This window comes from Lemur catta, chromosome 5 (assembly GCF_020740605.2).
Source record: "Lemur catta isolate mLemCat1 chromosome 5, mLemCat1.pri, whole genome shotgun sequence".
Classification (NCBI taxonomy): Eukaryota; Metazoa; Chordata; class Mammalia; order Primates; family Lemuridae; genus Lemur; species Lemur catta.
In genome coordinates, this window is record NC_059132.1 from 76,887,358 (window position 1) to 76,913,153 (window position 25,796).

General features: G+C 36.1%; 1 protein-coding gene across 2 annotated transcripts; it reads right to left on the bottom strand.

The window, feature by feature from the left end:
- Window positions 1-9,383: 9,383 nt before the first annotated feature.
- Window positions 9,384-24,137, bottom strand: PLRG1 (pleiotropic regulator 1). Of its 2 annotated transcripts, none has more exons than XM_045552150.1 (15): window positions 24,011-24,137; window positions 22,509-22,615; window positions 21,366-21,508; window positions 20,609-20,662; window positions 19,683-19,776; window positions 19,078-19,165; window positions 17,641-17,742; window positions 16,555-16,647; window positions 15,259-15,408; window positions 15,068-15,169; window positions 14,410-14,512; window positions 13,525-13,633; window positions 12,359-12,498; window positions 11,681-11,874; window positions 9,384-11,119 (listed from the first exon to the last, which is right to left on the bottom strand). In XM_045552150.1, the coding sequence occupies exons 1-15, from the start codon at window positions 24,017-24,019 to the stop codon at window positions 11,060-11,062; spliced, it is 1,548 nt and encodes a 515-aa protein (XP_045408106.1). In that variant the 5' UTR covers window positions 24,020-24,137; the 3' UTR covers window positions 9,384-11,059. The 2 variants fall into 2 exon arrangements, with proteins under 2 accessions (XP_045408106.1, XP_045408107.1); XM_045552151.1 differs by lacking the exon at window positions 24,011-24,137 and adding an exon at window positions 22,159-22,230 and having other exon boundaries at window positions 22,509-22,588.
- Window positions 24,138-25,796: the final 1,659 nt, after the last annotated feature.

Below are 25,796 nucleotides of genomic sequence, written 5' to 3' on the forward strand. Positions count from 1 at the left end.
TCAAAGATTATGTTTTGACTGGTCAGCACAACCAAACCAGAAGAATTTCTGGTTTATCGAGTTTATCTCCTTACTTAAGATAGAGGAGATTAAGCCAAGAGAAGACAGATCTCCATTCATCAGCTGAGTCTTTGATGAAGGCAAGTGAGGTGAGGATTCTGCACAGTCAGGCCGGAGCTGGTGGAGTGAGTGCTCCCCAGGGGCAAACCCTGACTACAGAGGGGCCGCTGCAGATGGCGGCCCTCCCATTGGAGTAGGAGAATTCCCGGACACTCTGTTCCTCTCCTCCAGCTCTCTCCAGGACTAGGAAAAAGGGGAGCTATGTAGTGCCTGCACCACCCAGGTAGAATCCTAAGTTACATTTACCTTGAGAAGAATGCCTTTGTCCATGAATGTCTTCTAGCCTACAGCTGAGGCTAGAGGGCAGGGGTAGGGAACAGTAGCTGGTGATACTTATATTTTTCTTTATTTACCAAGAATCTCATAAATGGAACTCTTCCTTTTTAATACACCAGTATTAATAAGTGTAGACCTCAGAGATTTAAAATCACCTATTGGCAAATCCATGAAGTTATACTAGAATAAATGTTTTGTTACTCTCTCAAATTCAAGTCTCATTTAAAAGGCCTTTAACAGAAAGTACTTAAAGGAATATCTTACATTTTTCATCCCTGGTTCAAGTTAAATGATAGGGTAATACTGAAGCATCAGCTCTCCTTTATGCATATTTATCAATAATGCGATTTTATTATCAAAAATTGATTTGTCTCAGTGATGAACACTTTTAAATTAGTCTAAATGTGAAAACACATTCTAATTATTCAAAGACAGGCAAGTTGGTATATTCCGTAACTAAATGACAATATATACATACAAATTTAAGTTTATAATCCAATATAAAGTTACAATTATGGTCAAATCTTAGGAGTTTTTTTTATTAATATGAGCTTCTAACCTATGTATCTCATTCTTCTGTTACTATTACTTGATAAAATGAGTTCTTGCTAGCTAAAATGGACTGTCACTTAGAAAGTTTCATCTACAGTTGCATAATTTAACAAATTAGAGACTGATTAAATGAACTAGCAAAATCAATAATGTTACAAAGTAATCAAACTTAACATAAAATCTATGGCACATTTGAAAATGTTTTGCCCAAGTTATAATTCCCGTACACCAAAATGATAATATATGTTATTTCACAGTTTTTCATAAATAACTTTTCAAAATTCAGCAACAATTTTAAGTAAATTTGTACATATACACATTTTGCATGTACTTCTACAGGTTTCCCAACTGAAATAACTAAAAGAAATAAAAACAGGCTGGGCGCAGTGGCTCACGCCTGTAATCCTAGCACTCTGGGAGGCCGAGGTGGGAGGATCGTTTGCACTCAGGAGTTCGAGACCAGCCTGAGCAAGAGCAAGACCCCATCTCTACTAAAAAAACATAGAAAGAAATTAGCTGCACAACTAAAAATATATATGAAAAATTAGCTGGGCATGGTGGTGCATGCCCGTAGTCCCAGCTATTCGGGAGGCTGAAGCAGTAGGATCGCTTGAGCCCAAGAGTTTGAGGTTGCTGTGAGCTAGGCCGACACCACGGCACTCTACCCTGGACAACAGAGTAAGACTCTGCCTCAAAAAGAAATAAAATACAATAAAAACAAAGAAAAATCTGCATCTGTGCTAGTAGGAGGGAAGAATGATATGTCAATAATGGTTGTTGAATGAATGAATGAATCCATAGCTAGGACCCAGAAATAAAGAAAACAGTGTTACTTTCCTTGTATCTGGGGTCCATCCCTATAGCTATTTCTATCAGTATTTTGAGCCCATGTTGTTAATAGTTGAATATCAGATTTGTCAGACACCAGCGGAGGACAAGGACTGGGTGGCATTCTGACTCCAGTGAAAGTGAATTCTGGTAGTTTGGCCCAGTCACAGGCTGTCTCAGGAAATCTTGTTTCTTTTTCATCACCAATACCCCCAGTCATGTTAGGACTTGACATTTTTTCACTCCATCCTACTTCCCCATAACTGTCATGTTGTCCCCTCCATCTCATGGACAGTCACCATACACTCCCTCTATTGCCCACACTTCAATGTAAACAATTAACTGTAATACATCTCCACTGTCACACCTGGAAAGAATGAAATGGAAAATCCTACAAGTAATTCCTATGGAGAACAATACCTTTATTTGCTTCTAATGCCACCAATGGTATTGGAAGCGGTGTGATTGCAAATAGCTTCCAAGGGGATGGTAGACAGTCAAGACTTCATATTCAAATAGCTGTTTTCATTCATAAAACAATCTCCTAAATGTTAATAATGTCACTTTTTGGAAAGATCTACTATATTCATGGGTTCTCCTTTTGAGAATTTTCTCTTAGAATGGGCATGTTCAATATAGGACAATGCTGCTTAGGAAATTTGATGGATATTTTTCCTTTGTGAGTATCTTTTTTTAAATCGACAGACACTACAGGGATTGTGATTTGCTTGAAAAAAATTATTTTTTCATATTAGCAATCATTTTACCACAGTGTGATAAGACATCCCGGTGGGGGGTACTGGTAGTGAGACAACATCCTAATAAATACTAACCCTGGTGTTTTTCTCTCCTCTGCTTCCTGACCCTTCCACTCATAAGTCAGGGGCAATCATACTGCCTGGAGGAGAATTAAGATTGTTAAAGCAGGATTGCAAGGACAAAGAAACTACTTATATTATTTTTGACAGCCAAAGGAGGGTTTTAAGATTCAAAAGAGAAGCCCCAAGGGGAACAGAGCAAAGAGTTTATAACCCTTTCAAAAGGAGTCAGCCAAGAGTCAGCTCCAACCCTTGGGAACATCAAGAAACTGAGCCAACATCTGTGCTTTTTGCCCCTGGCAGAGAAGCTACAACTTTCTTCTCACCATTTTCTTATGAAGGCCTTCCTCCCCTTGTTGCCTACACTTTGACGCTCATTCATTGAACAAAAGCAAATATCTCACCATCATCCCCTCCCCCTCTCTCCTGCCCTGAGACTTTGATGAGCTCCCATGTGAATTGCCTCCATGGGTTCCCACTATATCTGTATTTGGTTGTGCTGACCAGTCAAAACACAAGTCCCCTATATCTGTTAAGATTCAATATGGTCATATATAACAGAAAAGCCAAAATAACAGTAGCTTAAGGATGATAGAAGTTTATTTCTGTATCATGTAAGAGATGTGTAGAGGTGAGCAGCCTAGGGCTGGAATAGCTCCATAGTGCTCGTAAAGACCTCAGGCTTCTTCTGGATTTCTGCAGCCTCATCCTGGCTCTGGCTTCCACCTTCAAGATCATCCCTCTTGTTTCAAGACTGTGGCTGGTGCTCCAAATATCACGTTTGCTTTCCTGACAGGAGAAAGGCTGAAAATCCACATCTCCCAACTGAGTCAGCAACTTTTCTGATCACATAATATCTCTGATTAAATCTCACTGGACTTTCCCTCGTGGACACACATAGCTGCATAAAAGTCTGATGAGTGTACCATTTTAGGGGGATGCATCCTTCCTATTCTTTGCCAAAAAAAAAAAAAATGCTGGGTCTTTGAAAGGGAGTTGGTGTCGAATTGAATGCACAGAAACACACCTGCTGGGAGACTGTGGAAAAGTCACCTTTGTTTCATAATAAATGTATAGATAAATAACCAAGTAAGTAAGGTTCAATTAAAATTTTTAAATTAAACATCAATTAATAAAGTCAAATATTACAAGTATGTTATAGATAATACAATTATGTATGCTATGTATTTATAATAAGCTTATATATAAATATATATAAAATTATGTATATGTAAATTCTGTGGAAGAAAAAATGGTGTATGGAGATATGGACACATATTTGCAAGGGAAGCTTGCAAATATTAATGGTATAACTGCCCCTCCAAGGCCATGGTCATCTGCTCCATGAGTGGTCAGCATGGTGCTCAGCTGAAAACTAGATAGTGCTGTTCAGGGACATCTTGATTTGCACTTAAACAAAAATAACTACTTTACAAAAGGCCTTGGGAGAGATCAAGGTCCTAGAGTCTAGAATTGATTTGCCAGCTCTAGCTAAAAGGGAGAGTGAAGAACTTGTAGTATTTTTAGACAATCATAAAAGCTTTATGCAGCAGCAACCAAGAATTACGTAAATTAATATATCCCAGGGAAATAATAGCTAATATTTATAGAGTGTTTACTATTTTCCAGGCCCTGTTGTGACCACTTTACTCCTTCATAGGCACAATAACTCTATGGGGAAGAAACAGAAAAATGAAATAACTTGCCGATGGCATGTCACACAGGTAATCAGTTTCAGAGCTAAGAGTCTAAACGAGGTGAAAAGCCCGGCAGCGTGCTAAACTACGTCCCCTCCTCCTCCAGAGGAGTGGACATCCAATCAGAAGAGAAGAATAATATGATACCATGAAATCATCCTGATGATGCTGAGAATGGACAAACTGAAATGTGTGAAAGTTTTTACAAAATTCATAGGCATTATTTTTTAAGCATGAGATCAGAGATGCCAACTAAATTGTGCTTTTCTCAGCGGCGGACCATTTCTATTCCAGTTTCAGAAATTTCCAGTTGCTACTTTTTATCACCCCAAGTGATAGTTATAAAGAAAGGCTGCTTGACATGCATGTCTGTCTTTGCCTTTCATAAATTCAGGAAGCCACAGGAGAAAATATGTTTATCCTCAGGGAGTCTCTCAAGTCAGCATCAAGTTATAGGAAACACAGTTTTGTATCCAAATAAGGGAAATGTTTTCACCACTGACCTTCAGACCATCCTCACTTATTTGAATTTCTGACTTTAAGACAGAAATTAAACAAGGACATAGTGCATACTATTAATATATTTGCTAATATTATTTGTAGATTTCAGAGCTAAATTCTTCAGAAATGCAGACACTATCTTTAAGCCATAAGCTATATGAAAAAAGTGGGGGCCAATAGAAGGTGTAGTTTATTCAAAGAAGAAAATTTTTTGAAGTCACACTTCTTGAAAAATTGAAGAATACAAATACCATGAGCTTATAACTCACACTTTCTAAATTCAGCTTAATCTCATCAAAATATCTTCCAAATCTATGAGTTTCCTGCTAAGTGTTAATTATATATTAAATTCATAAGTGTATAAATTAACCTCATTAAAATTACTTCCAATACTTAATAGTTTAATAATTCATTCAAATAGAAACTTTTATTACAAAAGTAAAAAATTTCTAATCAAGTCACTGAAGGCAATTCTCCCAATTTCCCATTTATTAGAATTTCTGACTTCAATTATCTAACAAAACATACCGAGTTGCCTATGCGTTGGTGAACAAGATAGCCCTGTTATTTTGCAGCTTACATTCTGTTGGGGGAAACAGACAATAAAAAAAGCAAAAATTATAATAAAAAGTGACAAAGGAGAAAAATAAAGTGGCGATCAGGAATAGCTAGGGAGTGTTATGTGGTTTAGATGGGAGAGTCATGATTTTAAATCAAGTAGAAAATCGTTTTCCCAGAAATAACAGAGTCTTGGGAAGACAAAGGAACGGAGATTCTGAAGGTCCCTGGGCAAACTTCGATCCCGCACACCTGCCCCAGCGTTCCCGGCCCTCCTTAGGAAAGCCCATGGGTCTCCGTCGGTCGGGGAGGTGGATTTGTGACCCGATTCCCGGTTCTCCCGCTAGATGTCTTTTGTAATAAAAAATTCCTTTCTTTCTTGGCAAGCTTCATTGTCTCAATAATTGGATCTTTGTGCAGTGAGTAACTGGACCTAGCTCCACACCCTCTGGAGGTTGCAGTCTGGATAACAGCAGAGCCCCCGGCCAAAGGCTGGGCACATGTGCCTCAGGGCAAGGACAATGGAACAGGAATTTATGCCGAGTCGGATGGCAAATACACATATTTAACGATCTGTAGGAGGAGTCCAAGCGCAGTCATGCTTTATACCCCTTGGTGGGGTCCATGTTCAGAAGGTGGCAGCCCTCTGGTGTTGAAAGGTGAAACAAGACACGAAAAGCCTCTCTGCAAATGCTCCACAGACTGGTTAAATCACCCAGTGATGAGTGGGTGGTCTCTGACCAGGAAAGAACGGTCTGGATCACGGGCTGGTTTCTGTCCCGTCCTTAGGCGCAAAGCCTGACGGCCCTTAGCGAGGGCGGGCGTGTGCGCAGCGGCCCGACCTCCCGTCTCGTCACGGCTGGGAATTCAGTTTTGAGGTTTGTTTTGGGGTCCGCTTGGCCAAGAGGGGTCCATTCACTTTGCCTGGGGGCTTAGGAGTTTATTTTTAGTTCACACATATTCATAACATAAATTCTTAGAACTGGGATTTCTGGATTTAAAGATATGTACATTTGTAATGTGAAGTATTGCTGGTGCTTACAAAGGCCCTACCAACCTTTCCTCTGACCAGCAAAGCAGATTATTTCCTAGTCTGCCACTACATAGGTTAGCGGCTTTTTTCTTAACTTTGATAATGTTGTTGGTGAAAAATCAGCTTTTACTGTAGTATTGAATTTGGATTTATTTTAAATACAAGTGAACGTTATTTATGTTGGGCTATCCTAATCATACACATATTTCTCATTTGCATTTGTGTCTATTTCTGTACTGTTTCATTCCACTGATTTATCGTATCGCAACACTCTGCTAATTCTCCCTTATTCTTTTTTTTTCATAATTTTCCTAGCTATTACTGTTTTAAAATTTTTCTATATGAACTTAGAATCTGTTTGTCCAGTTCCAAAAAAAAAATACTATATGCAATTTTATTGGAATTGAGTTAATTTAATAGAACCTAAAGAGAATTGACACCACGAAGTTTCTAACCCAGGACCATACTATGTCTTCATTTATTCAAGGCTTCTTTTGTACCCTTAAGTATCCTTAAGGAGTATTTTTAAAATATCTTCATACAGGGCTTGCATGTTTCTTATTAATTTTATTACAAGTTATCTTTTTGCCATTGTATGAGGTCTTTTCTTTTCCATTAGGTTTTCTTGTTTATTGATTTCTGAATCAGTTTTTCACTCAGCCACCTTCCTGAATTCACCTATTGTTTATGTTTTTCAGTTAATTTTCTTAGATTTTCCAGGTATCTAATCAAGCTATTTACCAATAATAATTTATTTCCTGATTTCCAACTATCTTGTCTCTAATTTCTAACTTCAATCTAATGTGCTGGAAAGTTCTTCTTTTAAAAAAGTTAAATAAAAGTAGTGATGGTGGACATCCTTGTTTTTGACATTAATAAGAATGGTTCTAGTGTTTTCCAATAAAGTACTGATTGCAAATTAGTCATATTTAATCAAAATATGTTTCTTAACAAAGAATGCGTTTTAAATTATATTGAAATGCTTCTTTAGCATCTATGAAGATGCTCATATTTTTCTCCTTAAATGAACTAATATAGTGAATTAATTTCTTAATAGTTAACCATCCTTGCATTCTTAAGAGTAAATTCCACTTAGGTATTTGATGCTTGATTCTCTTATTAGACTCAATTATGGTTTCATAAGTAAGATGAAACCATAATTTCTTTTATTTGTGCTTTATTGGATTTAGGTGTCCTTGTTATTCTAACATTTAAAAATACATAAAAGCTTTCCTTCTTTATTTAGGTCCTAGAAAAATTTAAAGTGCATTAGAATTATCTTAGAATTCAATTCTGAGACTCTCTAGGCTTAGTGATGTATGTGGGTGATGGTGGTGGTGGGGTGATTGTCTTTGACAACTAATCTGTTTAGACTTTTTGCATCTTTTGGAAACAGTCACAGAATATTTAAAACTAACCACTTTATTTGGCTCTTTAAGAAAATTTATTTAAATATAACAGCATAGGATTGGACAGAGCTGTTTTAATTAGATTCTTTACTTCCCTTCTCCCCTTATTTGTTAGGATATTTGTAATTTTTTGTTTAATTGGTTTATCTACATAGTTTTATCTATTTTGTCTTTGTACCAAAAAAATCAACTTTCACTTTTATTTACTATTTTTCCTTATTTCATTTTCTACCAATTTATTTTTTTATTTTTCTAAGAAAAATGTTGAACACATTTATTTTCATTATTTTTATATTGGAATTGGTTGAGAAAATGGAAAGTTGAGGAATGAAAGATGAGTTTATGAAAACTTTCTAGGAGTGGCTATAAAAGTGAGTAGAGAAATGGGTACATACTTAGAGGGGAAAATTAAGTCTAGTGGTGGTGGTGGTGGTGTTTTTTAAGACAGGCAATGTTACAACATATTTGTATGCTGATAAGACTCATTTGGTGTAATGGGACGAAATTAATGGTGCAGGAGAGAAAGGGGTTAATAATGGAAGCAAAGTCTTTCAGTAGGTGAGAGCATAAGGCAACAATTGTACACAAGTTGTTCTTGGCCAGATAGCCTGTCCTTTGTAACTGGAGGCAGAAGGCAATAACTATGGGAATTGTGTTTGGTAATTGTTGATGGCTCACTTGAGGTATGTGGTTATAGATCACAAATGAGTCCAATCATCATAGCTTGACTACCATATAGCTTGACCACACTCAAGCTATATGGAATAGGTAGTATGAGACTGCCATCCCCAACCCCCCAGGACATGGACCAGTACCAGTCCATAGCCTGTTAGGAACCGGGCTGCACAGCAGGAGGTGAGCCGCAGTGAATGACCGAAGCTTCATCTGTATTTACAGCCACTCCCCATTCACCGTATAAGCTCTGCCTCCTGTCAGATCAGCAGCAGCATTAGATTCTCATACAAGTGGGAACTCTACTGTAAACTGCACATGCGAGGGATCTAGGTTGCACGCTCCTTATGAGAACCCGATGCCTGAGATGAGACCCTGATGATCTGAGATGGAGCTGAGGTGGTGATGCCGTCACTGGGGAGCAGCCGAAAATACAGATTATTATTAGCAGAGACATTTGACTGCACAATAAATGTAATGTGCTTGAATCATCCTGAAACCATCCCCCACTCCCATTCCCACCTCCTGTGCCAAAAAGGTTGGGGACTGCTGGTGTAAGACATTTGGATTTAACTCTGATTGGGACTCTTCCAAGAAGATAAAAGAAGGGCACATGTATGAAATTCTGCCTAAACTTGCACAGAGTTTGTGAATACATTTGGCAGATGAACTTTTTGCAAAAGAGATTTCAAGAACACCATAACACAGGACAGTATCAGGCAGGGAAACATTTTTTAATGCTCTTCAGAAGTTGATACTTGTGCCTAACTTAAACATAACAGTTGAAGCTTTGCTAGGCAGAACAGCAAGGGCTTTCTCACCTCCTCTTACTAATAATTTCTTCTTGACCTTTGGGGATAGGACACTATCCACCTCTGGTTTTCCTTGTTAGAAGGCATATCAGAATCTCTCAGAAGTATACTGTTTTTTCTTTATTTAAGTTTACAAAATACATGCTTATAGAAAATTAAAACATTATAGAAATATATAAAGCAGACATGAAAGCTCTCCCATAATTCTACTTCCTCACAAAGCCACTGTTAACAATGTGGTGTTATTTCTCCATTATTTTTTAGAGCATCAAGTTATTCTACAAAAAATGCTTGCACAATTTTTTTTTACATAAACGTTTGGATGTCTTGCCGTAATAATCCAGACATTCCTCATTCTCTTAATGAATACATAGAAATAAATTGCATGAAGGTACACTAATCTTTTAAACCAGTCCCTTACTGATAGGGACATTTGGGCTAATTTTAATTATTATAGAACAAAGGTGCAATGAACTTGCTTGTGTATTCTTGTCAGATTATTTCTATTAGGCAGCTTCCTAGAAATGAAGTTAGTAGGCCAAAGGATTCAAACATTTTCGATAAGCTCCAGACAACTACACACCTAAAGGCTGTAACAATTATACTCCCACCTACAGCATGCAAGATGGGATAAGTGTAATTGGAAATGCCTGTTCACAATCATGGTGCAATTTTTTAATTTGGAAAATTTTAAAAAATGATTATTCTTGTAACTGTGTTTTCTAATTATAGACTGTGAAGTTAGACAAATCTTGACTGATGGGGAACCAGGATCCCAAGGGCAGGATTTATAAAACTCGTATTTACCAGGAGGCATAGGCATTAGAAACACTTTTCTAGAAAATCTCCACAAGACTGCAGACTTTGCGACAGCTTTAAATAGCTCCACTGGTATTGCCAGAGTTATTTTCCCCAAGTCTCAATACCAGTACTGGTATCCTACTGCTTGTGGAATAAAATCCAAATTTAATACATGAGCTTTCCCCACCACAAGCCAGCTTATCTACTCATTACTCAACTATAGCAGGCAATTCTTTGTCCTAGAACACACCATACACTTTCTTGTGTCTGGGTTCATCACTTTAGACCACATCTTAGGATACCCTTTTCCTTTTGTCCTCTCTTTCACTTCAAGGTCAGCTCCAATGCCACTTACTCTATCAAGTCTTCCACAGACCTCCCTGGGAAAAACGAATGGTCTCATCCTTTGTGCCCCCAGCATTTTACTTGTACCTCTACTATGGCATTCCTATAGTCTGCTACAAAACTGGAAGTATTAGAGGACGGATACATCTTATTCGTCTATTTCCTGAACAGTATTTAGTACAGAACTTTGCAGAACATGCACTCAAAAACTGTTTTTGGAATAAACATACAAAAATTAAATTAAGACTTTGAATCTTCTAATCCCAAATTATCAGTCACAGATATTAGTTTTTAAAGGATTAACCACTACTCCCATTAAAACATGTCTTATTATAATAGTTTTGTACATTTTTTAAAAAGGGTCAAAATATTCTACTGTTAGAATAGTTATGTTCAATAAACCTGCATTTGCTTGATATCTGCATCTTACTTCCCAGTATCACAAACTGTTTATTTTAGAAATAAAAACACGGGGGGTGAGGGGAAGGGGACAGTTTATTGTAAAATATGAAGCAGCAATGATTCAAGCAAGTGAGTTTCTGCTTTATATTCCCAGCCAGAGCACAAAATGACTGGATACCCTCATCAACGCCAAGCTTAAAAAAAAAAAAAAAAAAAAAAAAAAGACAATGCCACATTAAAATCTCTTTCTCTTGATAATCTCTGGTTTCCAGCTGACTGGATGAGTTTCTTCTGTCTAAAAATAGAAAAGTAAGTTAAAATAAAGTATTATTAGTTTGCTTCATATTTAACAGACTTCCTTTCCAACAAAAATAAGGTATCTACTCTAGCATATTACTTGGTATTACACATTTATTAGCAGGTCTTTAACAATTTTAGAATAGTTGACAAACTTTTGGCGTTATCCAAGTCTAACAAAAGATGAATGGGTTCATTACAACTTTAGTCTGTAGCTTTTCATGTAAAATAAAATTTCTATTTAGATATTCAAGTAACACCAAAGCTTATGATACTTGAATTAATTTGCATAGCAATCTATATATTTGATGTTATTCTTAATGCAACATTTTTCTAGTAACTATAGTAAGAAAAGTTGGGAAAAAATTAAAACCATCAATGGGATTCAGTGGCATCAATGAAACCAATAAAGCAACTGACAAGCAGACACTATTCACGATGACAAATACCTTAACACTATAAAGATTATTTTTCCTTCTGATAATTAAATGAACACATTTGCCAGACTGGTATGACTGTTTTATTTTACTTCAAAATGTATGTGAAACGGAAAACTTACCGCTGTATCATCCTCTTTGTACACTTTGATGGTTTTATCAGCTTCAGCTGTTAGTAATCGACTCTCAGACTGATCAAAAGCACAGGCAAATATTCCTGATTCACTGTCCAAAGACCCAGGCTGCACAGCTGCATGAACTCGTTGAAAATTGTAGCCAGTTCTCCAGTCCCAAAGATGCATAGTGCCATTATCAGCTTAAAGGGAAAGATCTAGTTACACTTGGTATCTTTCAGCAGCTCAGCTTGACAAACATTTACTAAGCAACAAACACTAGCCCAAGCACCATGGCAATAACTATAGTTATAAAGATATGTAAGATATAGGCAACTCAAGCTTGTCTACTTTCATTTGTGCGTAATTCAGAATTTATCATAAATCTTAAAAAGCCCCACAAAATCTGACATCCAATTTTAGAACACCCAACCAAACTTTAGGCAATTCCCAGCAGTAATCCCTCAGATTCATCAGGTGGTACTCTCAAGGGGTCTAAACATGAAATATGCTACATGTATTAGGTACATGCATGAACACACATATGAACACCCAAATACACTTTAATCAAGCAACTGCTGCCATGGTACTTAGGTGTGACTGCTTAGAAATATTACCAATGTTTACTCATTCACTAAAAGAAAAAATGACAGACTGAATACATTTATTATAAAAATCTTATTTTACCTCCAGATACAAGTACTCCATCAGAATTTACTGTCAGTGTGTTAATAATAGCATTATGACCGGAAAGATTTTGAATGAAACTTCCATCAGGGAATTTCCACTGCTTTATGTTATCTGGAGAACCAGATGCAAATGTGTAACTGAAATAATATAAAAAAGAATTAATGGCAAAGTAAATCAAGCTAAAATGGTGGGTTTTAAAAAGCTTATTATAGCTCTATTTTGCATGTGTACTCACTGATCAATGTAGTTTCAGCAAAATAATACTGTCATATCAAGATGTAAAAATATGAAGACATTTGTTCTGAGTTAAATCAGATTTTTCAATTTTTTAAAATGTATTTTAAATCCTAGATTAATATTTTATTCCCCTTCCATTTCCCCAATGCTCTACACTAAGCAAGAACAATAAATGTGCAAATGCCTAATATCAAATAAAGGACAAAGAGTTAGGCAACTATTCTGGAGAAAGGGACAGAGAGAAGAGGAGAGAAGGAAAGGAATAGAAAGCACAAGGAAAAGCGAAAAGAGAGTGAGGGAGAAGAAAAAAGGGAGTGAGGAAGACAGGGATAGGAAGGAAGAAGGAGAGAAGGAGGAGAAAAAAGGGAGTGAGGAAGACAGGGATAGGAAGGAAGAAGGAGAGAGGAAGAAGGAGATGGGGGAGAGAAAGGATATGAACACAACCAGAAACGTGTCAGGGATGATCTGATACAAGAAACAATAGGGTGTGATATTATGCTCCACCTCTTTGGCTATCCTGACTACAACGTTCACGGTTCTTACTGTTTTTTTCTATGTATATTAATTTCCTCTTTAAGAATTCAATTATTCTATGTTTGTCTCAGTGTCCAATATCATTTATGTCCAAGACCTTAAGCCCAGCCACTAATACCTTCTATTTTGACATGCAGTGTTTAACCATGATTTTTATATTGTCTCATTTGACGTTATTGATTTGTCACTATGTAGAAGGGTTTCATCATCTTACATAGGGCATGAAACAAAATAGTACATAAGGAAAATAAAAGAAACCCATGTTCATAAGTGGCACAGGCCTGGAAATGACAGTAGCTAAACGATTACCAGAAGCAGTACTAACATTGGTACTTCAAGACTATATCAAGAATTGAAGAAAGAAGAGAAGCTAATTAGGAAAATATACTTACTGCCTTGGATGTAAAACCACAGCCCGGACTGATTTTTTGTGATTTGTTAATGTCACTCTTGTTTTTCCAGCCACCAAATCCCATAATCGTATTGTAGTGTCATGGCTTCCTATAATGAAAATACATATACCCCCCAAAACATAGACCAGGAGAAAGAATGCAAAAGTTAAATACAATAAAATACAAAGCGTTCTTCCATAAACATATATATAATCTAAATGAGTCATACCACTTGGAAATTAGTCTTGGCTAATTTCTTCATGGTTTCAAAATTCTAGGTTGATTTTAAATTTAATTTTAAAATAAATGCAATATGACACTTGATTTTCTCTGTCAATTGAACAGCTAGAATACAAATAAAAAATACAACAAATATATAAGTTTATCCCCTAGTGGAGAGAAAGGGAAAAACTCTAATGATTTTTTTTTTTTTTAGTTAATAAAATACATCAGGTGAAGGAATTATTTTCTAGTCTTGAAGTAAAGATCTATTGTTATTAACCTTATTTTGAGCAAAATAAGATTCAAATCAGTTCTAAAGTTTATTGATCTTAGGATATTTTGTCTTCTAGCTTCAACTTCCTAGAATAATAATTCACAACAATAAAACAATACTTAATTATATCTAACAGCACCATTTTCTAGTCAGACAATACAGACTATTATGTATGACATACTCTATATGTAAAAAAGTATGAGATAAAAACAAATGAATAAAATCTTACTACAATAAATTTCAAATGCCCATGATTAAAATATATAATAATGACACAAACACTATAAACATAATATAAAACAAGAGTCATAGTGACAATAAAAATATATGCATAATTAAAATACATTCTGATACCAATATGCTGTAACCTTGAAAGTTATTGATCATACCTGTAATAATCTGTGGTTCTGCAGCTTGACACCTCACTGTAGCAACTGCATTTGTATGCCCAGATAATGTGTGTACACTGGCTTTAGTTCTCACATCCCAAATCTACAAAAACACAATAGACACACTGTCAGAGAGAATAGGTATTCATATCTCAGGCAGACAACTGGATCGATTCAAGGCTGGGAATTTACTAGACAACTGTGCCTGAATATAATGAAGAAAGTGCTTAAGTGAAGGATAACAATCCTATAAGCTAGGAGAGGAATATAGATAGAAGGCAGTTGCCAAGAAAAAAAAAGCTGAAAGACCAGGGTACTAAAAGTCTTAAGAATGGGTGTAATGGGAGTACTTTTGGGACTTCTGAATGAAAGAGCTAATGGACAATAGTTGTGATAGAATGGAAGGTGAGAGTGTCACATTTCAAGGACAGGACACTAATAACAATAAATATCATGAGGCCATAAAACTGAAGACTAAGGTGAAAAGTAACCAAAAAACCCAAAAAAATCCCACTTAAAAACCCCAAGACTAGGGTATTATTGAGTCAAGACAACTATCTTCAATTCTCTATCAGACAACGGAAGACTCTGAAACCAAATATGTCTATTATAAGATGCAATATATTTACAGACAAACACACAGCTCTATCTCATTTACCCGAGCAGTTGAATCTCGACTACAGGTTACCAGCACATCGATTGTTGGGTGCAAATCCAAACCATACACCGCACTTAGATGTCCATGGTAGTGCCTTATAACCTAAAGATCAAGCAGGAAAGTTAAAACTTCTAGAATTAGAAAGATAAACAGTGGCTCATAATGTTTTAAACCCTTAACTCCAAGCTCACCTTATTATATTCAAGATCCCAGCATTTTACTTGCTTGTCTTCTCCACAAGAGAACAGGTAGGGGCTCCTTGTGCTAACTATCACGCCCCGCACTGTACTAATATGCCCAGTCAATGACAGTTTCAATTTGCCACTAGCCAAGTCCCAGATCTGCAATCAAAGAATATTTTTTTTCTTTTCATTGTTTCCAAAGCAAATTTTCAGAATCTGGTATTAAAATTAAGATTTCAAAGAGAAAAAGAAAAAGATAGAAATATATAAAAATTAAAAATTCTATAAGATGATTCCCCTTCAAGTAAGAGCAAGAAAAACAACAAAAATGAAATGACATGCTTAAACTGGGAAAATATTTGCAACAGATGACAAGAGGCTAATATTCTTAATATACAAAGATATCATTGATAATAAAAGTATGAATAGCATGATATTAAATTAGCCAGGAATGGCAACAACTTAAAGAAATCCTAAAGGCAGCAAATGAAGATATGAAAAAGTTTGACCCCACTAGAAATTTTATATTAACAATTAAAAAAAGAGAGCCATTTTTGCTTATTATATTAGTAGCCATTTTTAAAGGAATACATAACTAATGTGTGGAAAAAAATCCCCTCGTACACTGCAAGTATCAATTCACCCATTTTGAAAAGTACTTTATACTTTCAGTACCAGTCTCCAAAATACTTGACCGATTCATTCTATTTCTGGAACTCTACCATTACAAAATAATTTAAAATACAGAAAAAACTTCATGCATAAAGATTAAGTACAATATTACTTATAATAGTAAATATCAAGAAGCTAAAAACATTAATGTCCAACAATAGGAAAATAGACTAAAGAATATTCAAATGTTTAATATTATGCAACCATTTAAAAAGATGTTGAATTTTTCACAGGAATATGCCTTTGATACAGATTAAGTGAAAAAAGCAAGGTAGAAATTACATGTCAAGAATGATTTTAGAAAAGATATGTATTTATACACAGGGAAAAAGCCTAAAAGTAAATGCATTGATACATATACACAGAATAAATACTAAAATGAAATTCATCCAAATAACTAACAGTGGTAAGATTATGTATGGGTCTATGTTCTTTTATAGTTCTCTGTATTTTCCACATTTTCTATTTGAAACTCTTACTGGTATAGATAATAATTTTACTCCATATTCAGGTCTAAGAAATCAGAGGAACTACAACAGCGATTTCCATCATAGGAAATAACTTACAACAGATTAAACTGACGTGACAAACATGAAGTCATGTTTATTTTATTTTTTCTTCTTTCCTTATTACCTTTATAGTTCTGTCAGCAGATCCAGTCACAAACCACTGATTTCCAGGTTCCACAGCAATACATCGAACCCAGCCAAGATGCCCACTGATCACCTGTATTTAAAAAGTAGAATGGGTAGACACACTAACATAAAAGTTAAAATGTATTCAATTTTAACCACAACGCTGGTGTGAACTGCCCCTCCCCCATCTTCAAATCATAAGTTTATACGATTATCTGACAATTAGATTTTACAATAATAAATGTTAAGTTATCTTCAATGGGTGGATAGATAAACTAATTGTGTTAGACCCCAATGGGATACCACTCAGCAATAAAACAGAATGCATTATTGACATACAACTTGAATGAATCTCAACGACATTAAGCCGAGTGAAGGAAGCCAATCTCAAAAAGTACATACTGTATGATTCCATTTCTATGACACAGTCAAAAAGACACAATTATAGTGATAGAAAACAGATCAGTGGTTGTCGGGGTAGAAAGGAGTATGACTATAAAATAGCACAGGGGTGTTTTTTTGATACGATGTAACTTCTACATCTGAATTGTGGTAGTGGTTACCCAAACCTAAACATCAATTAAGACTCACTAGCCCTGTACAACAAAAGAAAAGTCATTTATTGTGCAATCATTTGAAAAATAAAAATCTTAAAATATATACTATGTGTAGCTGTACATTTCCTACTATATACATTTTAAGTCTGATACATTCAGAATCATTTTAATTTATTATAGTTGAACAGATAACTGGTAGTTCCAAAGAAACTTTATAGGGTGTTTTTCCCCTCGACCTTCATTCATATTAAATACTTCAAACACTTTCCTAAATTTATTTTGTCTGCTCTCCACATTTTGTAGCCTTCTATCAACATTTTATAAAAAACTTGCACATAGCTTTTACTAAAGAAAGTCGCCTTCCCAAAATAGTTTTTAAGATAGTGCCTAAGCCCCTTCTCAACCTACCTCAAATCCCCCTGTCAATTTTCATATTCACTCTTTTCTTCCTTATTCTATTCTTCAGCCCTAGTCAAGTGGAAAGCAATCGTGTTTCACATAATGAAATAAAATACAGATTTGCTCACCCTGTAGAGTTTCCACGGTGGGTGCCACTGGGGTTTTGGCATCGTAGGGGCTTTTTTAGCCATCAGTGCAGAGTTCTTGCTATTGCCAGCCTCCATGACAATCTAGACATGAAATAGATTGCACTATTATTAAAAGATATCATACCTAAGGTTTCATGTTATTAATTCACAAATGGAAAGAGGGGACTTATGAAAATTTTTTCCTTAAATGAAAAGCAAACATTTTTTCTAAGACTCATCTTAGACTCATTTTCCAATAATGAAAAAAAATTTCTGTGCGTTAATTTTAAAAAGCAATTTGAAAATCTGAGTGAGGCTAAACATTACACTTAAGAGCACACATCACTGTACATGGGTTCAAAAACTAGCTGACGGACCTTAGGTAAAAATTATGTAACCTCTATGTGTGCCTCATTTGTAAACTGGGAACAACAGTGACTATCTCATAGTGTTATGACGAAGATTTTAAAAGTAGTAAATGCTCCACGTAAGCTCCTATTACTATTCAAGTCATTTTAAATGTATTAATGCCACTGCTTTTCATTGTCATACTTTAATAGTATTGATTTAATATAGCAAAGGAGAGACTGACAGCTTTTCTATCTTCTAATACAATACTTAAATACTATTTTAAAAGGTGTACCAGTTGATATACCACCTATTGTTACCATCTATCCATTCATTCATCAAAAAAATACTTAAGACCATAAAGTTCTTGCCCTCAAGAAGCTTAAATTATATCCTCCTAAGCAGGCAGAAAGCCTGGACAGAGAGATATGCTTCTGAGTGGAGGATAAAGGAAGAAATGGGGTGTGAGGGTTACAAATGCACTCATGTCATAAAGCCAAATCAATTGCATAACAAACTGAGGAAGTAAAGCCCACACTTATTTCGAGTGACAGCATAATAAAATAAACCGCATATTTTCAGTTATTCTTTCTATAACTACTTTCACCAAATCAAGAGCAGCTGCCATTTACTTAAAGATAAACTCAGGTACTTCTAAATGCTGATTTATAAGACTAGTTGCACAGCCCATCAATATTACAACACTAATAGTACTCAACTCTAACTATATAAACCAAGTTAGAATTCAATCAAAAAAGACTTTCATATTTAACACATACACAAGTTTCAGAACGCTCCTTGTACTTTTAATAGTGGGCAATAAATACCAAGATCACATTATCTTCATTAAAATACATACTATGCACAAAGTACAAGTAGACACAGAATTTTAAATTCTAAAAAATATGTCATTTTACTAACAAATTAGGGCTATGGAATATTAACGACTAGCTCAAGCTGTTATTTATCTTAACAATTCCAAGGAAGTGTTCATTTCTTTAGTATTTAAGTAAGACTTTTGGGATAAAAGGAAATAAGGCAATGTGCTCCAAAAGTTAGAAACCCGTTATTTTACACAGGGAAACTTACCGAATTCATTGCTGCAGGCTGTGAACGGTCAGGAGCCCCAGGAAGTCGGTATTCATTTCCACCAGGTGCAGTACGATTTGCATCAGCCCTGAGGCAAAAGAAATATCACATTCAAATCAATTAATGCTTCCAGTCATATATTCTACAAAACCAAGCCTATATCTTAAATTTTTTAAGCCTGATAAAAGAAAATGTCATGTAATAGTTAAAGAAACAAATTTAGGCCAGGTGCTGTGGCTCCCAGCACTTTGGGAGGCCAACAAGGGAGGAGTGCTTGAGGCCACGAGTTCGTGACCAGTTGGGGCAACACAGTGAACCCCATCTCTACAAAACATTAAAAAATTAGCCAGGTGTGATATGTGCCTATAGTCCCATCTACTTCCGAGGCTGAGGTAGGAGGATCACTTGAGCTCAGGAGGTCAGGGTTACAGTGTGCTATGATCAGGCCACTACACTCCAGCCTGGGCAACAGAGTGAGATCCTGTTTCTTTAAAAAAAATGAAAGAAAGAAAGAAAGAAAAAAGAACAAATTTAAAAATGACAAAAATGTGAACAGTAAAATACGCTTCCAAAATCTTTGTAATTGTAAGTGTAATATTTCATACCTGGCCTGAGAAGAAGGTAATGCCACAGCTAAGGACTGTGCAGCTGACTCACTTGGCATTCTCTGGATCTTAGTATCTGCTGTCAAAGCAACCCCTATTAAAATAGAAAATAAATTCCTTATAGTAGCTATCTTTATTTTCATTTACATTCATTTGAAATAAAATACTGGAGGAAAACCTATACCAAATGGCTATTACTTCCAGGTAGAGATATAATACAAATTTTGCTTAAGTTTTGCTTACCTTTGTTTCTGACTTTTTTACAATAAATACTGGCCAATAACATGTAACTCAAATTTGATTTTCTCATAAGCAACCTGGCATTAAAGTAGCCCAAGACAGTAAAGTTAAATGCCTATTATATTTGGACATTACCTTCAAAAATAAAAATTGAGCAGTGCCTCAAATATTAACAATTTTTCCAAGAGTGAATCTAAGGTCCTACAATAAGAAGCACTCAATTTCCCTGCACTTTCTACATACATTAAGCTTTTTGTCCTCTACTCTGTTATACTGGCCATTCCATCTACGTGCCAATCACTCTACATACTCAGAGGACACGTTTATATCATATCTGCTTTTATACTAACATTTTATCATTTTTATAAGCTTAGTGATATTTACATGTCTGCCTAAACCACCAGATAATAAACTTGTCTAGGCCTGGAGCAGTCATATTATTTTTGAATTCCTATCACAGTGCTTGAAAAACATAGGTACTTAAGAATTTGCTGAATTAATTTGCCGAATTAATTTGCAGAATTAATGCATATGAGTATTAGTAGTTATTATCTAAAAAGCTATGTATGGATGCTTGGCTACTGAGCTTATCCTATATTTTACAGGCAACAGGAATCTCATTATTGGCTCATTAGTGGAAATATATGCAACAATACAATATTTTTGATAAGCAACAGCTCACTAACCAGGTCCTGGTGGATATGGATGTGTACCTGTCACCAAATATTCAACGTCTTGTCCTAAAAAAAAAAATAGAGAATAGGAAAGAAAAAATTCATCCATGGTGAATTTATCTTAAGGGAAGTATCATCTTTTTTAATGTATCAAATAATATTATCAACTGGATGTCTCAAATTTTTCCAACTAAATTAAAACCTCAGAAAAAAAGAAGTTGATCATTTTTGTTTTGATCTTTGTAAACTGTGTACACAGCTATTTCCTTGCCCATTTGCTGATATGAGGCCAAGAAGGCTTATGCATTTGCTATATAGCACTGGTGTGTAAAGAGGCCTTCCTATCAAGTGACAATCTGTTCTGATTGTTTCTTCCAAACAGATGGTTTCCTGTGGAATCCTGGATTCTCTTAATTCATTACAATTTCAATACTTAGTTTCATCTTCCTGACAAAAGACAGATGGTCTCCTTAAGGTTAGGAACATTCTCTAAATTTTTCCTTTAACTTCCACTGTGACTTTCCCCAAATCCTAAGACTTTCTACCCTCATTATACTACCACTTGTATTTCCTATAAGAAAAAAGCCATCAACCAAAGTAATTTCATTACTTCCATGAGAAAATCAAGACTTTTATTATAATACTGGTACAGCTATTAAACACTGTATGACCACAGTTAGTCCTTCCAGAATAATAACACATTTTATTAGTTTTTCTATTTTTAAAATTCACATATAAGTCCTGACATTTCTGATAACACCATACTCACCTTGATTGGCAGGATACTGTTTATGACCATATGAATCCGCTGCATTCTGAGGGCCCTTCTCTTTAAAATTTTCTTTTGAAGTAGGCATATGCAACACAGGCCCATATTCATTACGAAGCTTGATTGCCATTTTTCGTTTGTGACTATTTAAAAATTATAAACATAATGCAAATGTTTACAGATAGCCAAGAAACAAGTACTTAAATAGCTTAAGTTTGCCCAATTATGTAGAAAAAGTTTCTAGTAAGATTTTAAACAGTATTTTAAATAATCAAAAATTTCCAAGTGCATTTCTACACCATATCTATGTACATTTGCTCACAAGCCACCACATACTGTTCATTAAACCTAAGTAATATTTTAGTTTGTTACCTAATAAATAGAAAGCCTTTCATGATGAATTATCAAGGGTCCGACGGATTCAAAAGTATATGAAAACCAATATGTCTTTTAAAAAACTTCGAAGTCAACATACTTTCCTTCAAATGTCTAAATATAAAAATACAGTAAAAACTTCTATAGCAACATTTACTAGATGTATCTAAAAAGATTAGTGAGAACTAATCAAAGTACCTAATTAGTTCAGGATTTTAAAAAGAAATGCACTTATTATTACTTTTAAGAATAGTCTATTTTATAAATTAAATATAAATGTTTGTTTGAGGAATTAAGTAGATTCTAAAAGAAGGGTAAAGGACAAAGAAGGAACACTGCACATAATGCAATCCCAGACTGGAGCTGGAGATGTAGAACCAAAATTATGCCACCACTCAAAAATCTTCACCATACTAACGAGAAAAGATGGGAGTAGAGGTACTGGCCAGGTACAATTTCAGCTCAGCAAGGCTCTGAGAGCAGCGGGAAGCTGAAAGCACATACAAAGTGATTGATTATAAAAGGGACTCTCCTAATTATCAGGTATTTGTAAAATGCATTTAATTAATGGAATTTTTACTGTAAAAGATAAGGCCAAAAAAAAGTTAAATCAGCTTAAATTATGCCAAAACACCATTTATCACTGAATGGATAGCCTGTGACTGTTAGTATTACCAACTAGTCTTTAAAGGTCTTCCCTCTCCCTGCTCTCTTCCCCAAATATTAGAATTTTAAATATTTTAGCAATTGAAAAAGAACTATACCTACCTCTCTTCATCCAAAGGCACAGGTTTTCCGTTATCAGCTACAAACATGTCATGAGTCCTCTTTAATGACCTGAACACAAGTGTGTGCACAGAATGTTTCTGTACCTCCTAGAAAGAAAAAGTATAGTTACACATCTAGCTACAAAATACACATATTGTACCCTAAATTAAAGTCAAATTAGTTACATACTCTACATGTTTATGTAAAAAGCTTTATCCCACTCACCACAGCTACTTGTAGCAAGCTACAGAAGTCAAGTTCAGAGAAGAGGAGCAAGTTCCTCTTTGGCCAAGGCCCCAGGTAGAGCAACTGAGTGATGCCTGAGATTAGTTATTTATTCAATAAATATTTACTGAGCTCATACTATGTGCCTGGCAAATTCTATGCTAGAAGTTAACAACAGAATGATGAAAAGGCAGTCATGGTCCCTGTGCTCAAGAGGAAGCAGACAAATAAAAATAAGGAAAATAATTCCACATTTTGATAAATACTATGAAGGCAATAAGCAAAGGGCTGAGACAGAGAATGAAAGAACTAAATGTAACCATGAAAGATCTCTCTGAGGTGATCTTTAAGCAGAGAGGGAATTAGCCTTGCACAGAATAGAGGTTAAGAACAATCCAGGCAGAGGGAAATGTCATGTACAAAGGTGTTCAGCAACTGAAATGATGCCAGGAGGGTAGCACAGTTGTGTATGTTGGGTGACAAGGTGCTTTGTAGTACAAGATGAGGTTACAAGGGTAAACAAGGTCCAGATTAGGTAAAGACTTTTAGACGATTACAACAGTCTATATTTATATTCCAGTAACACAGGACCAGTAAAAGTTAGTAAAAGAAAAGCATACTAACTTAATGTTTTAAACAGAACAACTTATAGGAGAACAAAAATGGAAGCAAGATGACCAGCTGGAAACTAACGCAACAGGCCCGGTGAAAAGATAACGTTGGTCTGAATTAAGGTAGATTGCAGTGGATATGGAGAAAAGTGGATGGCATAAAAAACTATTTGGGTCTTATTTTCTTATAAGACAAGGCCTGCTAATAGAATGGTTGTTTAAGCTAGGGAAAGATGTAAGGAATGTCAAGTTTTCTGGGCGTAGAGCTGAAATAAGAGACAAACTGAATGCAAGATAGAGAAGACTGCCAGTCGTTTAGGGCACACAATCACTGGCACTACCCCGCAGGCGGCGGATACCAGTGGTCGCACATCAACAGAAGCCCCGCCTCCGAGGACAGTGCCCAGCTCCCAAGGGCCAAAAGAGGACTAGACGCATCAGGTCAGGCTTCCCGCCCAGACGGAACCTCCCCCTCGGGTTTCCATCTGGTGCCTCTCTCCCTCCCCCAAAAACCTTAGGAAAAGACCACCCGGCCTCGGCCAAACAGCTCCTTCTCGCAGCCTCTCCCCAGACTCCAACCATTCTCGATCCCCTACGCCCGCTGCCAAAAAAAAAAAAAAAACAGTGCAGAGCAACCGACTCTTGAGAGCCCAAGTGTCACTTTACCTCCACCATGATGCTGCCGTGTAGCCCACGTCCAGCAGTGAACACTAAGCACCAACGCAGAACCTGCCGCCACAACTGTGCAGCCCCTTCCGGAATCGGGAGGCCTGGCGCCGGATGTGACGACAGCCCCGCGCACGCGCGTTGATCTCCCCCGAATCTGGGATCGAGAGGCGGGCCTTTCTCCTTGGGACCGCCTCTGGGGCGGGGTCTCGGGCTGAGGGGCGGAGACTCCCGAAGGCGCCTGTCTGCAAGGTTTCACTCTTCTCTGAAGACGTCTTAAAATAAATGTTTTCTGCCTTACTCTCAGACTTAAATGTTTTGATTTGGGTCCCTGGTTGTTTGTGCTGTGTTCCCCGGAAACTTAATGCTTTTTATTCAGAGAACTTAACGGTCTGGAGAACAAACCCCGTGGATTCTAAGGCTCTTCCACCGCCCTGATGTCTTTGGGGGTCGCCTTCGCGCCTCACGTCGCCTGGATCCAATCCTGGCTGGAAGCACTAGACGCTAGTGTAGGCTTAACGACGGAAAGCTATTTTACTTAAACAGTCCAGTGAACACTTACTGAGTGTTGCAGAATAGGTGTTTCAATATGGGAAATTTTGACATGTAGATATATGCAAAATAATTTTGTTTTAACAGATTATGGCAATTTATTTTCTGCTACGTAGATTTTAATTTCTCAAAACTGCATAACTCTTGGCCGTTTCATAGTTGTCTGTGGCTTCAACAATGTCAGGGTACAGCTTTTCAAAGCTGGTGGAAGAAAGACACAATTGGAGACTGTAGCCATGTTTATATATGCACATCCTGGTACCAAGTATTGGTATTTTGTTTTCTACCCAGGTAAAATCTGCAGGTTGTGATCAATCATGCCCAGTTGTTTTTCTGTGTAAAAAGAAAAATTGCTGGTGTTGGGCATGTGCAAACTTAGACAAATATTTCACTGGCCAGGCTTTGACTTCACTGATCCTGTACCCAAAGTATACAGCATATACTTTGAGAGTGGAAAATAGTCTACTAAAAGCATAACCAAGTGAATCAACAATCTCATTTAGAAATTCATTAAAAACATTAAAGTCATGTTTTTACTTAAAAATACAATTATCTCTGAATTTGAGTGTGAATTTGGCCTAAGAACTAGTTTTCTATAAAAGTGGCCGGTGATGGTAGACCTTGCAAGGAAATATCATAATTATAAAATATATACTTGAGGGAACTAAATCATATTATACTTACCTATAGGTAGTAATAACTATGGAGAAGAACATGATTTTAAATGACAATAGAGCTATAGAAATGTAAGCCAGACAGATATATCTATGGCAATATAATAACTGACTAGTTGGGCCTATTAACTTGTTAGATATTTAATCATCCTGGAAACATTTAATTCATAAACCCAGACTCATAAAAACATTGTAATGATTGAGGTAAATTACACCAAACTTTACTCCTTTTAAAACACTCTCGAAGTTACAGAATTATGTCATCCACTTTAAAGTTTACATTATTTTAGATAGATATGGAGCTCAAGTGATCTTATTATCTAGTTCAGGGATTCATGAATTACATATATTACAGGCAGACTTTTTATTTATATGGGAAACTTTTGATTTGTTTTGTTTTCTGGAGACATATCTGTCGGTTTCACTGAATTGATGAAGGGATCCAGGACCCAAAGGAGCCCTGTCCTGGCTGACATCTCAAGCTTATTCGAACAGCAGATGTCACTGCTGCTCTGCAAAAGGGCTCAGAGGGTTTCCCTAAAGCAGACCTGGTGAATAAT